This window comes from Artibeus jamaicensis, unplaced genomic scaffold (genome assembly GCF_021234435.1).
Source record: "Artibeus jamaicensis isolate MK-2021 breed Jamaican fruit bat unplaced genomic scaffold, CSHL_Jam_final scaffold_2693, whole genome shotgun sequence".
NCBI classification, from domain to species: Eukaryota; Metazoa; Chordata; class Mammalia; order Chiroptera; family Phyllostomidae; genus Artibeus; species Artibeus jamaicensis.
Window position 1 is genome coordinate 451889 of NW_026522033.1, and position 16895 is coordinate 468783.

Here is a 16895-nt window from a genome sequence, read left to right on the forward strand (position 1 = left end):
TACATATACACAATGGAATTCTATGCAGCAGAGAGAAAGAAGGAGCTACTACCTTTTGCAACAACATGGATGGAACTGGAAAGCATTATGCTGAGTGAAATAGACCAGGTGCTGAAAGACAAATACCATATGATCTCACCTTTAACAGGAAGCTAAACAACAAAACAAACAAGCAAGTAGAAAAAAAAAGACACTGAAATAGAGAACAAGGGGATAGTGACCAGAGAGGAGAAGGAAGGGAAGTTAAGGGGGAAAAGGGGGAGGGATTTTGAGGAACAAATAGGAAGGACACAGGGACGAGAACTAAGGGGGGTGGAAATGGGAGGGAGGTGGGGAGCAAGGGGCGGGGGAGGCTGGGATGGGAAAAATAGACAAAAACTGTACTTGAAAAATAACTAAATAAAATTAATTAAAATAAAAAAAGAAATACTAAAAAAACACAAAAAACTTGGATGTGAACTAAAGGGGGGAATGTGGGTGGGGGGAGTGTGCAGGGTGGAGGGGAATGAAGGGGTGGAAATGGGACAACTGTAATGGCATAATAAAATATATTTTAAAAAAGAGAAAAAACAAGAAGTCGATGAGGGTGGCTGGGATAAACAGAAAGCCACACTCTGGGGCCAGGGGAAGGGTGTGTTTCCTTCCCTATCTCCCTGTGTCTGTTCTTTGTGCTCATTGTCACAGTGACACTCGCCTGAACTGCACAGTGAGGAGGGGACAGTGTCTCTGCTGAGCTGAGCTCTGCGGGCACAGGGACCCCCGTCTTCCTGACGCGTCTCCTGTAACTGGATGCCCACTGTCCAGGGGAAGAACCACAAGGAGGTACTGAAAGCTGGCAGAGAATGACGGGGCCCCTTGGGGGAGGCTCTGACCTGGAAGGACATGCTCTGGGTCACCTCACCTGCAAGGAGCCTCTCAGGAGGCTCTGGGTCTATTTCTTCCTCCATCATGAGAATGATGGTGGACTCCTGGGGAGACACCGTACCCTTCCTTACAGGCTACTGACGTGGCAACCTGGTGAGAGATGACCAACCTCCCAGTGACCACGCCCTATGTGTCTATCACCCTCAGGACACCCTGGTCTCTTCCTTCTGCACAGCTTGGTTCAGAGAGGAGACACCATGCCCCCCACCCTCATGGCCCTGCTCTGTCTGGGTGAGATGTGAGGGGGAGGGGAAGCCCTGCTCTGTCAGGACCCCAGGGCTCAGGAGGCTCCTGGGGAGGAGGGTTCTGCTCAGGACTCAGGGCAAATCTCTCACAGGGACTCTCTTGCAGGGCTGAGCCTGGGCCTGAGCACTCCAGTGCAGGCAGGTGAGTCTGTCCCCAGGGATCCCCATGTCCCTCTCCACATAAAGGACAAGGTGTTTCCTCATGAGGCAGCTGTGCATGGAAAACCTAAGTTCTTGGTTAATGGATGGGGACATAAGGGAAGGTTCTGGGGCTGCGATCTGGGCACTGGGGGTGGAAATGTCTTGTGACTCAGGTTCTGATTCCTTCCAGGGACCCTCCCCAAACCCACCCTCTGGGCTGAGCCAGGCCCTGTGATCTCCCAGTTGAGCCCTGTGACCATGTGGTGTCAGGCGTCCCTGCAGGCCCAGGAGTTCCATCTGGATAAAGAAGGAAGCCGAGCACCCTGGGAAGAACGAAAGCTACAGGATCCGGGGAACAAGACCACGTTCCCCATCAGACAGATGACAGACCTCACTGCAGGGAGATATCGCTGTTACTATCTCAGCCAAGGTGACTGGTCAGAGCACAGTGATCCCCTGGAGCTGGTGGTGACAGGTGAGAGGACACCCAGAGGTCATAACTTCAGGCTCTGCCCTCAGGAAGGGGGATGCTCTCAGGGGGCCTCCCCCTCACAGCCCAGCCCTGGCGGACCTGAGGGAGGTGTGAGCCCCATTTAACATGCTGCCTCCTACTCTCCTAGGAGTCTCCTACTACAGCAAACCCAGGCTCTCAGCCCTGCCCAGCCCTATTGTGACCCCAGGAGGGACCGTGACTCTCCAGTGTGGCTCATGGCAGGGATTTGACAGGTTCATTCTGACCAAGGAAGGAGAGGACAGGCTCTCCTGGACCCTGGACTCAAAGCAACACCCCAGTGGGGAGTCCCAAGCCCAGTTCTCTGTGGGTCCAATGACTCCCAGCCACAGGTGGACATTCAGATGCTATGGCTATTACAGGGACAGCCCACAAGTGTGGTCACGGCCCAGTGACTCCCTGGAGCTTGTGATCCCAGGTAAAAAAATTCTTTATTTTGCCTCTTGTGTGGATTGAGTGTCCAGGCAGTTTCCTGGGGTCTTTGCAGGGAGGGGAGCCCCACGGGGGAGGTGGGATGAGTGGAGCAGGGGCTACTGGGCCAGAGACACAGAGAGACCAGGGGATCTGGGGGCCTGGGGGCCAGGCCAGGAGGAGGGTTCATGGGAGGAGCAGCCCTTGTCACTCCTGTCTGGTCCCTGCAGGTGGCTCAGGGAAACCCTCCCTCCTGACCCAGCAGGTCCCCATCGTGGCCAATGGACAGAGCCTGACCCTCCAATGTCACTCTGACATCAGCTATGACAGATTTGCTCTGTTCAAGGAAGGGGGACAGGGTCTCCTCCAGATCAATGCTCTGCAGCCCCAGGCTGGGCTCTCTCAGGCCAACTTCCTCCTGGACACTGTGAGCATCTCCCATGGGGGCCGTTACAGGTGCTATGGTGGACACAACCTCTCCTCTGAGTGGTCAGCCCCCAGTGACCCCCTGGACATCCTGGTGGCAGGTGAGAAAGCAGTGGGATCAATCATGGACCCAGAGTCTGCTCAGGCCTGGCTGGGGGTCTCAGTGTTGCTGGCCAGGACCAGGGGTGTGGGTTTCCCAGTGAGAGAGGCAGAAAGGGAGGGGATGGAAGGTGGAGGGGAGATGCACAAAAAACAGAGACAGAGAGGAGGGTCGTCAGAAAGGGGCCTGGTGACTCTCAGGTCAGGACATGGTGGGCAGCAGCCCCTCACCTGCCCCCCTCTCTCTAGGATGGCTCCCTGACAGACCCTCGCTCTCGGTGCAACCAGGAGCCATGGTGGCCTCAGGAGAGAATGTGACCCTGCTGTGTCAGTCATTGAGCTGGAGGGACACTTTCCTTCTGTCCAAGGAGGGGGCAGCCAGTCCCCCGCTGCGTCTCAGATTACAGTCCCGAGCTCAGCAGCACCAGGCAGAATTCTCCATAAGTCCTGTGACGTCTGCCCACGGGGGGACCTATAGGTGCTACAGTGCAAATCATGATAGTCCCTACCTGCTGTCACAGCCCAGTGACCCCCTGGAGCTCCTGGTCTCAGGTGAGGAGCCCCGAACTCCGCCTTGCAAGCTGTTAGCTCAGGGTCGTATCTGCAGAGGAATTATGGGCTGAAAACGGAGGTAGAGGGCTCTGGGGATGCTCACCAGCAGGACATCTGGCCCTTGGGGACCCTGCTGTACCTGTCCACCCCTCCCCCTCACCTGGGATCAAAGGTGGTAGGTGGGGCGAAGGCATGTCTTAGGGGGCCCATAGAGCAGGTTCATAAAAAGAATCTGGGTGCTCTACTGAACCCGAAGTTAAGTCCCTCACCCTCACACCAGTCTGTGTCCTCACTCCCTGGACCCTGGACCCCCACCCACAGGGCCCATCCCCACAGCGGGTGAGGCCCTGGGAACTCTGCTCAGAGGGGGCACAGAGCAGCCCGGGGAAGTTCTGAGGGCCCATCAGGGGGTCTTGTGACCCCCAAACACTGAGGGTGGGGACTTTGTCCCAGGAGGTTGGAAGTCAGGCAGAGTTTCCAGAACCACAGGAATGCCAGGTCTCTGAGGCTGACAGGTGACAGGAGGGGAGGGCATGACAGATGAACACATTGGGCCCAAGCTGGGGGAGGAGCCAGGCTCAAGTGGGGAGAAGGCAGCCCCTAGCCCTCACCCCCATCTGGAATCAGCCCCTCCCCAACTCAGAGTCAGGCCCACAGAGCAGTAAGTGAGGGTCTCTGTGGGGAGGTGGTGGGTGAGTCCATGGGGACAGGGACTGAGTCCTGTGCAAGTTCAGGCACCTCTGGAGGCTCTGACTTGGACACATCCTTCCCCTCTCTGTGCCTCAGAGTCTCCAAGTGTAAAAGGAGAGAATCGTGGCCCAGAGGTTAGATTTCCTTTCAGTTCTGGCTCAGACCTCCTGGGAAAAGGCCTCACAGGGAGGCCCCCCAGGATATGATGCTATGGGGACTGTCCTCTCTGCAGCAGTGCTGGTGACAGTGCACAGGGAGGGACAAGGAAGAGATGGGTTTAGGGAATCCAAGTCTGTTCCTCAGCTCAGGTGCTCAGCTCAGAAGGGAGAGAGGCCAGGAGTCAGACCTGGGTCAGGTCCCGGGTCTGCTGCTCCCACTGTGGGTCCCGAGGTCCCCTCTCTTCTCTGAGTGTCAGGTTCATGTCTGTTTGTCCCTGGTTCCTTCCTGCTCACAGGCCTGTGGTGACATCAGGTGACACAAGGGGACTCACAGAGCTCAGGAGGGCAGAGCCCCAGCCCAGCCTGATCATGTGAAGGGGGCATCAGGGTTCACCACACACCCCTGCCCCTCCTGTGTCCCTGCTGTGCTGGGGGCAGGTCATAAGGAAGGACCCTCAGCTCCAGGTGAGACAGGACAGGCCCCTGCAGGTGAGGAGCCCAGAGCTCGGAGCTGGTGTCCACCTGGGGCAGCATGAGGACAGCACAGGGAACACGAGTTCCCATGGAAAGTCCCAGCCCTGCCTTGGCCAGTCTGGGTGACCCGAGGCAGGTGCTACCCCCCTGAGCTGCAGTGGACTGGTCGGTGGGTCAGCCACCCCTGGTGCACAAGGGCTCTGAGGTCAGAGGAGATGAAGGACAGACCCCAGCACATGCCTCGCACACAGTAAGTGCTCATTAAATGACACCTTTGGCTCATTCATGACATCACTCCAGCCCAAGGTCTCCAATGGTACTGGAATGTGGTGATCGGAGTCTCAGTGGCCCTCGTCCTACTGCTCTTCCTCCTCCTCCTCTTCCTCCTCCTTCGACACCAGAATCAAAGCAAAGGCAGGACATTGGGTGAGTAGGAAAGGGGGTGACCTGGGTCACAGGAGAGAAGGGCTCAGCACACCTGTCACAGGAAAATCAAATAGATGGGGAAGGTGAGCTGAGAAACAGATTTCTCCAGAATCTCACGTCGGAAAATCTAGAAAGAAAACACTCAACATGAGCATCGATGTAGAAATGTAAAGTCGTCTTCCACCATTTTCAATCTCCTGAAACTTGAAACATATGCACAAGCGTGTTCAGGTTTCCTTCTTTCCTCTGGAATCACACAGGGAGGGGGAAGAAGGGTGGTCCCTACCCTCCCAAAGCTGAGAATGTCGTTCTTGACTAACCCAGAGGAAGGCTGATATCTGACCTCCTGCAGGGGCCACAGACCAGGATTCCAAGGACAGAGGCCTGCAGACCAGGTAATTCCTGCCCTGAAGACTCCCACCCACTCCCCGAGGCCCCACTCTGCCCCTAACTCCCTGTCTCCTCCCCCAGATCCAGCCCAGCTGCAGATGCCCAGGAAGAGCCCCTCTGTGAGAGGAAGGGACAGCTGCCCTGGGAGAGGGGGACACAGGGGTTTCAGGAAGCAATGGGGGGGGGGACAGCCTGGAAGTGTGCAGAGTCAGGGGTGAGAAGGACTAAAATTCATCAAACCTGACCTGACCCCTCACCTCACTCCTGGGTTAGTGACCCATCTAGGACCAGGCAGGTCTGCAGCCCTGAGATCTCGGGGACCATGACAGGAGACACTCCCTGTTCTGCCCCAACAGATGCTTCTGTGAAGGACCCACAGCCTGGGGAGGGCATGGAGCTGGACCCTCAGGTGAGACCCCTGCTCCTGTCCAGGCCACCAAGGACCTTCCTGTTCCCCAGTTTACTCCAGTGGTCACCCCCTTGTCCTCACCTCCCCTGGTTCTCAGCAGCATCTATACTGACCTCTCCTTCTGGGCACCAGGTTGTCCTGCTCTGACTCACTCCTCCCACTTTCCTGTGACCTCATGTCCCCTCCTCAGTGGTCCCCTGTGCTGGCCCATCACCCTCTGTCTGACCTTGCGCAGCTCCAGGTCTCAGGAGGAGGCATGAATGAGGGAATTACCCGCAGGTCCCAGGGTCCCATCACTCACTCATGCAGCAGCCGTGACAGGAGCTCACTGGTTACCAGCTCCATGTCGGTGCCCCAGTGCAGCCCTGAGCAGCCTATCCCCACCCTCCTCGAGCTCACCTGTGGCTGAGGGAGACACCTGCAAACAGGCAGATGGCATCCTGGAGAGCCAAGTGCTGTGAAGGAGAATAAAGCAAGAACGGGGAGTGGAGTCTGTGGTGAGAGGGGAAAGAACAGAGAAAACAGCAGGTGCAAAGGTCCTGAGGCAGGACCTGCTGCTTCAGCCAGATGGGCCCTGTGGCTAGGGCTGAATGAGCAGATATAGTGAGTTAGGTTAAGAGTCAGATTTATAGAAGCACCAGATACCCCAAGGCTCAGGGAGTCCCTGCAGACTCCATCAGGAGAGTGACCTCATCTGATCTGAAGTTTAAGTTGTCATTCTGACACCATGTGGACAGGACTGGATGGTTTCAATTATGGGGTCAAGGACACACTGGTTCTGTTTCACTGTCTCTCTGCAGCTGAACAGGACCCATGACGATCCCCAAGGAGAGACGTGTGCTCAGGTGACCCACTCAACATCAAGGCAGATGCAAAGAATGGCCTCCTCACCTTCCCCCCTGTCAGAAGAATTGCTGGACATGAAGGATAGACAAGCAGAAGAGGACAGAGAGGTGGACAGTCAGGTGGGTCCCGTCCTCCCCAGGCCCCAGGCTTCCCCAACCCTAACCATATTTCACCCCTCTCACTGTCCCCCTGGTCCAGGATGCTGTACCTGCTGCCCCCCAGGATGTAACCTACGCCCAGCTGACCCACTTGGGCCTCAAACAGGAGGCAAGTGCACCCTCTTCCTCCCCATCAGAGGAGCCCCCAGATGTGCCCAGTGTGTACGCTGCTCTGGCCGTCCACTAGCCCCAGAAGGACCCTAACCCCACAGTCCAGGGAGAGGGCCTACAGGGACCCCAGAAGGCATAGGAGCTGCCCCAAGGACACTCACTAGTGACCCAAGTCGGCCTGGAGACCTGACATGGACCCCCAGCAGCTTCAACTGATTTTTCTGTTGAAGATAAATGACACCCAAACATTTTGTAGTCAAAGCAGTAGCCTTATCAATAATCAGAGTGTTAACTGATTATTGAGAGGAAGCGAGAGAATGTTTAAATTAATAACATAAATATTATATACTAAATGTATGAAATAAGAAAATTAAGAAGCACGAGAAATCTGTTAGAAAATAAAAGCCTAAAATAAATGACCTAGTTTGTTTTATCAAGTACATAAAATTAACTGTACACCTGAAACCTCTATAATTTTTATTAATAAATGTCATGCCAATAAATTCAATAAAGAAGAACTTAGAGAAAGAATAGCAAGTTAGTATAAATGGCAGTAGAAGGAGGGATATAATAATGAGCAGATACCAATGAAGACAAACAAACATAGAGAAAAGGCAACAAAACCAAAAGTTTTCATTCTGAAAACGTCAATCACACTTCCAAAGTCTACTCCATTGGACATGGGACAGAGAGAAGACACTTGTCACCTCTACTAGGACAGCATTATAGATCTTACGGACTTGGAATAGCTAACAGAACACTATAAACAATTTGATACCAATGTATTAGAACACATAGTTAAAATGGACACCTTCCAGTGGACAATTTACTAAGGAGACATAAAATTAATGGAAGTTTTGTATCACCTTATGTGTACATTAAATACACTGACTTTGTAATAAGAAACTGTTCTATGACTGATCACTGTGGAATAGAAAAAAAGTCAAAGTAGTAAAAACAAAGAATAGAGTGTGAATTACCAGCAGTGGAAGGGAGGCGAAATGGGGAGATATTGGTTAAAATGTACAAACTTCCAGCTAAAAGACTGACAAATTCCAGGGCTGTAATGTACAGCATGGTGATTGTAGCTACTAACACTGTATCATATTTCTGAGTGTTGTTACTAAGAGAGTAGATAATAAACGTTCTCACCAAAGAAAGAAGTGGCAACTGTGTAACAGGAAGAAGGTGTTAGCTAATGCTGCTGTGGTCATCATTTTGCAACATATAAATGTTTCAGTTCAGGAGGCTTCCTTGGGGATTTCTTCCAAATGCTTCTGCATTTGTAACACACACACACACACACACACACACACACACACACACACACACACATCAAAGTTACACAAACATTTCCTGAGAGTAGAAAAATTAGAAGCACACCCAAACACATTCTATCAGGAAAATATTGACTCCAAAATATTGACAAGGAGATTACAAAATGGAAAAGCACAGGGAGATCATTCTCATGAACTTAGATGAACACCACTAAAAATATTCACAAATAAGATTCAGTGATTTTATATATATATATAAAAATGAAAAAAAAAAAAACCGAAACAAAAACAACAAAAAAAAGAACAAAAGAAAAATTAACACAAACCAAAGGCCGGCGCTCAATCCACTGAGCTACACCAGACAGGGCCTTAGACATCTTTCTTTAAGTTAGGGCCTTGAACTCCTGCTCTCTATAACTGGGAATGAGCCCAGTATTGTCCTTACGATCTATTCTATTTAACAGAGCCCTGGAGGTACCAACCAACTAAATAAAATTAAATTATAAACATGGAGTAGATGGGACTAGTAGATACACTCTCTGAGTGTATCACTCAGAGATTAAACAGTGGTTTGCATAGAACATTCAAAGTAATATGAAGATGTATTACTCAAATTAAACAGGAGTTTTCCAGTATAACTGGCTACATGGTCAGTCAATAGCCATCAACTGCATTTCTGATTTCTGGTTCTGGACCAAGACAAAGTAGTTAAATGTCTCCTTATCCTCTGACTTTACACCAAAGACTCTGACTTTTGACTTTTCACCCCCAGAATTGTAAGATGATACATTGGTATTGTTTCAGGCCGTGAAGTTTGTGGTGACTTGTGACAGCCAATAAATTCAGCCACTTAAATTTCCTCTCGATCGCTGTTTGCATGGTACAGACATCTTCCTTTACCATTGTTCTCTTCTGTTATCGTGGGAAAGTACACATAACACCAAATTTACCCTCTAGCCACTATTCAAGTGTACAGCTCCGGGGTGTTAAGTAATACACCGTGTTGGGCAACGGTCCGCACTATCCATTTTCAAAACCTTCGCATCATCCCAAACAGGAACTGGTACCCAATCAACGCTAACTCTCGTGCCCCCTCAGAACCAGCAGTGGGTAGTCTCTATATCCTGCGCACCGCTTCTCGGAGTCCGTTGATTCTGTGCGGTTCGTATAAGTGAAGCCTCACAACAGGTGGTCTTTTGTGTCTGGATAATTGCACTTAGTCCAGTGTTTTCAAGGTTTAGCCATGTTGCTCATTCTTTTACTTTTTTTTAAATATATTTTTTAAAGGTTTTATTTATTTATTTTTAGAGAGAAGGAAAGGGAGGGAGGAAGAAAGGGAGAGAAACGTCAGTGTATGGTTGCCTCTTGAGTGCCTCCTACTGGGGACCTGGCCCACAACCCAGGCACGTGCCCTGACTGGGAATTGAACCACAGACCTTTTGGTTCACTGCTTGCGCTCAGTTCACTGAGCTACACCAGCCAAGGCTGTTCTTTTGCTTTTAACCTTTTCACATGGTTGCATTTCAAGTGAATTTCTTATAGACCGCACGTAGCAAGGTCTTATTTGATATTTCATGTCAACCCGTCTTACAAGCTGTGTCTTTCAATTATTGTGTTTAGACCCTTTAGATATAATGTACTCACTTATAAGGCTACTATTTAGGTTATTGCTTTATTTATTTTATTTTTCTACCTGTCCCTTTATTGTTGGTTCATCTTCTTTCTCTCCCCTTTCCTTGTCTTTAGAGAATGTTTTTAATATCCCATTTTAATTTCTCTATAGGTGTGTTAACTGTATCTTTGTATGCTGCCTAAGCAGCTGTTCTACATATTCTCACACATCACAATCAACCCAACTCAACACAGTCAAGTGTGGGCTAATAAGTTATCGCATCCAGGGCCATACGGGAACCATATAAACATGCAGCTCACATATTTACATCGTCGTTGTTGTGTGCGTTATATCTACAAACACTTCCGGGGCTCTGTCCGAGCTCATGGGACCTGCTACAGGTGGGCGATCCTTCCCCAGACCTTTTGTTTCAGCCCAATAACCCTGCTTTGCAGTTGGGGAGGGTGCAGCAGATCCAGGCTGGTGGAGATGGGTCAGGGAGGGGACCTCGGGGTGGCAGCTGAGGAAGCCAAAGAGGTGAAGGGCACCCCAGACACTTCAGGCAGGTCTGATTCCTTTCCAAGGGTCCCCGCCCCCAGCCCTCCATCTGGGCTGATGCTCGGAGGAGCCTGTGAGCTCCTGGTGTCCAGGGGCCTCTGCCAGGTAGTGACTCTACAGTTTGTGTAAAGAGAGGGGCTTTGGACACAGCGCTGGGAAGCCCCCACAGGACTCCAGCAACAAGACCAATCTCCCCGTGGGATCCACAAACTCCCACAGTGCAGGGCGGTAGAAGTGTACATGTCACGGCTCAGAGAATAGTGACCCCCTCCCTCTGGCGGTGACAGGGAACAGGGAAAGGAGCCAGGCCCCCTCCCCACTGTGGATTCCTCCTCACAGCAAAAGGGAACAGAGTGTGGCCCCTCAAGGTCCACATCGGGTGCATGCAGGAGAGTGGTTACCCTTTCAACCTCAGGATATTTATTTATTTTGCATTTTTTTAATCCATGCTCCTATCTAGACTACCAACAGAACAAGTAATTGGGGCTTACATTTACTGGGATGATACTTGCTCCTAGAAAGATTGCATGGTGCATTGTAGGTCTTCCGTCCCCTCTTTTTTTCTTTTACATTTTCTTTTTAATTTCTTTATTGTTGTTCAATTATAGTGGTCCCCATTCCCCCACCCCCACCCCAAGACTCTCTCCTGCCCTACACACCCACCACCTTCCATCATGTCTTTTAAATTTAATAGGTAGCCCTGGCTGGTTTAGCTCAGTGGATTGAGTGCTGGCCTGTGAACCAAAGGGTTGCCGGTTTGATTCCCAGTCAGGACACATGCCTGGGTTGTGGGCCAGGTCCCCAGTGAGGGGCACACAAGAGACAATGACACACTGATGTTTCTCTTCCTCTCTTTCTCCACTGTCCACCTTGACTGTGGAGCCACAAACTTTGATGTGCTCATGTCCCAACCCACACATCTCCATCAGATCTAGAAACCAATGAGGACTGATCCCTCCCAGGACCCCAGGCCCAATCCCTCCACAGCCACTCTGAGGAATAAGGTTCATAACAACATGTTTCCCTTGGGGAAACTGAGGCTCAGGGATAGAATATTATTGCTTGATATCAAAGGGATGATGGAGGAGCATTTAAATGAGAATGAGCTTTGTCACCAACATTTGGACACTAACTCCCTCATTGTCCCCAAAAGCAGAAGACCAGAGGGTAGGACCGCAGGACGAGGGGACAGCTCATGTCTAGAAAAAAGGGCTCTGAGGAGGCAGGAATGAGTGAGACTTGCTCCCAGGAAGTTGTGGGTGGACATTCTAAGAAAAAGGAGAAGTGTGTGAGGTGGCTGTCATAGAACGAAAACTGCACTCTGGAGCCAGAGCAAGGAAGGTACATCCTTCCTCATTTCCCTGCATTTCCCCTTTGAGCTCATTGTCACAGTGACACTCGCCTGAACTGCACAGTGGGGAGGGGACCGTGTCTCTGCTGAGCTGAGCTCTGCAGCCACAGGGACCCTCGTCCTCCTGAAGCATCTCCAGGGCCTGGGTGGCCACTGTTCATGGGAAGGACCCAGAAGGAGGTACTGAAAGCCGGGGGAGGATCAAGAGGCCCCTTGGGGGGCAGGTCTGACCTTGAAGGGTGTGCCCTGGGTCAGCTTACCTGCAAGGGACGTCTCAGGAAGCTCGGGATCTATTTCCTGCCCCATCATGGGAATGAGAGGCAGACTCGTGGGGAGACTGTTCCCCTTTCTGAGTGGCTGCTGACATGCTGCACTGTGACAGGGACCGCCAGCCTCCCAGTGACCACATGCTGAATGTCTGTTCACCCTGAGGACACCGTAGTCTCTTCCTTCTGCACAGCTGGGTTCACAGAGGAGACACCATGTCCCCCACCCTAACTGCCCTGCTCTGCCTTGGTGAGAAGTGAGGGAGGAGGGGAAGCCCTGCTCTGTCAGGACCCCAGGACTTGGGAGGCTTCTGGGGAGGAGGGTTCTGCTCAGGACTCAGGGCAAATCTCTCACAGGGACTCTCTTGCAGGGCTTAGCCTGGGCCTGAGGACTCCAGTGCAGGCAGGTGAGTCTGTCCCCAGGGCTCCCAGGTTTCACCTTGTCATTGAGAAAAGGGCTCTGTCCCATCATCTAAAACAGGAGAAAGTCAGTCTTGGCTGGGTGGCTCAGTTGTCGGGCATTGTTCATAATCAAAGTGAAATGTTGTAGGCTCAATTGCTGGTCAGGACCCCAGTGTTTCTCTCTCTTATTCATGTTTCTCACACATACACACACATACACACACTCTCTTTCCCTCCTCTGCCTTTCCTCTCTCTCTAGAAGCAGAGAAAACTGCCCTTTTAAATTAAAGAGAGAGAGAGAGAGAAATAGATCTGGGCTGACAGATGAGAGACATCAGGGAAGGTCCTGGGGCTGAGATGTGGGGACTGGGGTTGAATATCTTGTGACCCAGCCTCTGATTCCTTCCAGGGACCCTCCCCACACCCACCCTCTGGGCTGAGCCAGGCCCTGTGATCCCCTATGGGAGCCCTGTGACCCTCTGGTGTCAGGGGGCCCTGCAGGCCCAGGAGTTCCGTCTGGAAATAGAGGGAAGTCCAGCACCCTTGGACATCCAGAAGCCCCTGGATCCCGGGAAGAAGACTAAGTTCCACATCACCTACATGACAGAGTTCACTGCAGGGAGATATCACTGTTCCTATCTCAGCCAAGGTGTCTGGTCAGAGCGCAGTGACCCCCTGGAGCTGGTGGTGACAGGTGAGGGGACACTCAGGGGTCCCAGCCTCAGGCTCTGCCCTCAGGAAGGAGGATGCTCTCAGGGGGTCTCCTCCTCACAGCCAAGCCCTGGGGGACATGAGGGAGGAATAAGCCCCATTTCACACACACTGCCTCCTTCTCTCCTAGGAGTCTACAGCAAACCCAGCCTCTCAGCCCTGCCCAGCCCTGTGGTGACCTCAGGAGGAACTGTGACTCTCAAATGTTACTCAGACAGAGGATTTGGCAAGTTTGTCCTGACTAAGGAAGGAGAAGACAGGCTCTCCTGGACCCTGGACTCACAGCAAGACCTCAGTGGGCAGGTCCAGGCCCTGTTCCCTGTGGGCCCTGTGACCCCCAACCACAGATGGAGGTTCAGGTGCTGTGGCTGTTACAAGAAGACACCCCAGAGGTGGTCAGAGCCCAGTGACTCCCTGGAGCTCCTGGTCTCAGGTGAGGGACTCCTGACCCTGTCCTTTCTGTGCTCCCTCACCCCTGGACCCTGTCCTAGGAGCTTCAGGGACAGAAATACATGAGGAATGTAGAGGTTCCACAGAGGGGGTCCAGGTGCTGAGAGGTGGAAAGAGACAGGGCCTCCCACCCCTGAGCCCCCTGTTCTGAATCTCAGCAGAGAGAAAGAGCAGGGAGGGAGGAGGGAGGTGTGAGAAGTGAGGAGAAAGGTGATTAGACTGAGCAGAGAGGACACAGATCCCCTCCCCCACTCACTTTCTGCATCTTCATCTCAGAGTCTGAGCCCCTGGGGTCCCCCCTCCCCTGGGAGCCCAGCTCTGCAGGCCCCTGGGCTCACCTGGAGCCTCTAGCACTCAGTGCTCACCTGAGAGTAAGGAGGGGCTGTGCCAGGCTCAGGAGGAGCTGGGGGCTCCAGCCCACACTCAGGGCTCCCCTGTCTGCTCCGTAGCTCTGGGGGCCCCTGTCTGTTCCTGCTCCTTTCTCACAATTCTTAGGCAGTACTTGCATGTATAAATTTGAGGTACTAACATTTCTGCCTTCAGAAAGGAATTCTATTTCTATTTTCACTGGAATTATGTTAAATTTGCCCGTGTATTATGAATGCAAACTTTCATTATTAAGAAGCTCTTTACACATGCTCTAAAAGGTTTATTTTTGACTTTAGATGCATTTTGAAGTTTTAGTCATAAAATGATCTACTCGGAGCCCTAGAATTGTTCGAGTACCACATATATGTCTGTGTGTATAGATAAGACCCACCCGTGGACTCTGAGGCCTTAGCTGCTGAATAAATAAAAGCTCTCATTTCCAGAGGAGTGAGCTTGGATGGTCAGTCTCCCACTGTGAGCAGAGAGATTACAAGGACATCCTCTGATCTGTAATGAGAGACCACATTTCTCACCAAACCTGAATTCTGAGGGCAAAGACAACCTATGTCCCAAGGGCCTCAGGACCAAAGTCTACACTCAGAAGTCCCCAGGAGACTGACAGGACCCATGACAGCAGACAGGACCCCCGAAGCAGACTAAGGATTCGAGAAGGGGCTGGAAACAGTCACATCATGAGGAACAGGAGAGTTTTGAGGACAGTTGGCTTGAGAGGGATCAACTCCTCACACACCCACTTCTTTATGTTTTTCAAGGAGCAGCCGACACCATCAGCCCCTCACACAACAGCTCAGACAACTCTAGTGGTGAGTAGGAGAGTCCTCAGTTGTGGGGCTGGTGCAGAGGGTCCTGTATGTCAGGGGGAGACTAGTGTGCTGGGTGGGCACCCAGGATCTAGAGCTAACTTTGTCTGCTATGACCTCTGTGACGTCTTTGTCCACATTTCCTAGACTCCCACCCCCAGGACTACACAGTGGGGAATCTCATCCGCATGGGCGTGGCTCTGCTGGTCCTGCTGGTCCTCGGGGTGCTGCTGTCTCAGGCTCGAGACAGCGAGAGAATGGCCCAGGCTGCAGCCAGGACGTGAGGACAGGGCATCATTCAGAGTTGGGGAGCCATGGAGCCCCTCTGATGACCCAGGAGGTGGTGAAGGACAGTCTGACCACAGGTGAGAAACTGTCTGCTGACTTGTCCGGGGGAGCAGACGGGGCAGAGGAGGTTTAGGGCAGGAAAATTGAGCCGTGTTCCTGTGGAGACGCCTCCGCCATCCCACTGTGAGGCTGTCCCTCCTCATCCTCACTGACTCCCCTTGACTGTCACCCCTGTGACATGAAGGGCCGCCCCACATGGCTGGTTTGGGTTCACATCCACACACGCCTTCATGCTGGATCCCACTAATACAAACAAATGTGGTGTCTTCATAACCTGGAAGAGCTTTTTAAGCCATAAAAACAAAGTACCAACACCTGCTACCTAGTGGGTGAACGTCAACATCTGCAGCTAAGTGACAGAAGCCACACAGAAAAGATCACGTTTCCTGTAACTGCATTTGTGTGAAGTGTCCAGGAGGAGGAAACCCATAGAGATGGGAGTCAGGTGGGCTGGTCGGGGGCTGAGGAGGAGGAGAGATGAGAGACTGAAGGCTTTGTGTTTTATTTTGACATCATCAGAATCTCTTCAAACTACATGCCAGTGATGGTCCAACTTGGGATTTTACTAAACTCCACTGTTACATGCTTTTAAAGGCTCAAATTTATGTTATATAAATTTTACATCAATATAAAAAAATGCAAGTCAATGGCCATGGTTCCCTGTGGATCACTTTTTACCTTAGAAGTGGCCCCACATCCCCAGGCAGTTTTATAGGAGGCAGGACTCCCACCAGGTCTGAGATGCCCTCAGTGCCCAGTGCTCAGGCTCAGCCCCTGGGGGGATTCCCGCCCTCACTCCTGAGTGTGGTGAGTCCAGGATCCAGGACGAGCAGCATCCTACCTGTCCCCCCTCAGTCTGGGCCCACCTGTCATTCAACAAAATGTGCCCTGTAGCTTCTGATGCCCCCTGAAGGCTTGGGGGATACATATGCAGCTTCCGGGTAGCCCTTCCTCCGACAAGTCTCTCATGCCAGTGTCTTAATCAGGTCCAAAAATGACACAGATGGAGCCTCTCCATGTCTCAGGCTCTGCTGATCCTCACAACACCCGTGAGAGCTGGGCTTCTACCCTTGTCTGCACTGAGGGAAAAGGGAGAGAGGAAGGGACTGACTCAGAATAGACGGTCAATTATGTTTCCCCTCATCTTGGCTTAAAACCTGTGAATTGTCTGCAACTGGTGCTTTTGCCCAGCACCTGGAGATGGAGTGACCTGTGTCAGATGCTTGGTTACCCCTCACAGAGCAGGGCAGTGAGGAGGCAGATGTGCTCAGGGGCCCGGAGGGGACAGATGGAGAGAAGGTCTCCTGCTCACAGACATGAGGAAGTCAGAGAGAGGAAGTGAGAGGGAGAAACCAAACCACACACATGGCCAGGAGGGCAAGTGGCTCTTGCAGTGGGTCAGGTGACCATGTTGTAATCCTCTCCCCACCCCTGTGCCCCTCACTGGGGTGGTCTAGAGACAGCCCCACAGGCTCCCCAGGCCACCCAAACAGATCAGACAAACCCTCAGCTCTTCCTTCTCTTCCCCCCACTGATGAACACACCCACAGCTCTGACCCTGAGACCCTCTTTCTGGGACCCAGTTCCCTTTCACAGCCACACTCACATGGAGACCCAGAACATCATGGGGGTGTGACCCCATCATTCTCCTCTCTGGCCTCCTGTGGTCCCTCACTCCCAGCTGAGAGGTTTCACTCCCATGCACCTGAACTTACCTGTCACAGACCCTCCCTGCACAAAGTCTTTCCACAGGTCCCCA

General features: G+C 52.0%; 1 protein-coding gene across 10 annotated transcripts in view; it reads left to right on the plus strand.

Moving 5' to 3' along the window:
• The first annotated feature begins 695 nt into the window (after positions 1–695).
• The window catches only part of LOC119042595 (leukocyte immunoglobulin-like receptor subfamily B member 3), a 33737-nt gene continuing 17537 nt past the window's right edge, over positions 696–16895 (plus strand). For 3 of the 10 annotated variants that reach the window (XM_053656672.1, XM_053656675.1, XM_053656671.1), the window contains exons 1-8: positions 696–822; positions 998–1155; positions 1276–1311; positions 1501–1785; positions 1931–2239; positions 2463–2759; positions 3007–3309; positions 4932–5057. In XM_053656672.1, coding sequence (XP_053512647.1) covers positions 1053–1155; positions 1276–1311; positions 1501–1785; positions 1931–2239; positions 2463–2759; positions 3007–3309; positions 4932–5057 — 1459 coding nt within the window. In that variant the 5' untranslated portion in view covers positions 696–822; positions 998–1052. Of the gene's footprint in view, positions 823–997; positions 1156–1275; positions 1312–1500; positions 1786–1930; positions 2240–2462; positions 2760–3006; positions 3310–4931; positions 5058–5381; positions 5453–5528; positions 5567–5803; positions 5857–6656; positions 6822–6900; positions 8127–11809; positions 11950–12151; positions 12286–12406; positions 12443–12846; positions 13132–13278; positions 13582–14740; positions 14792–14935; positions 15154–15655; positions 15761–16895 lie in introns of those variants that run through there. The other 7 variants (XM_053656669.1, XM_053656674.1, XM_053656673.1 and 4 more) reach the window with 7 other exon arrangements.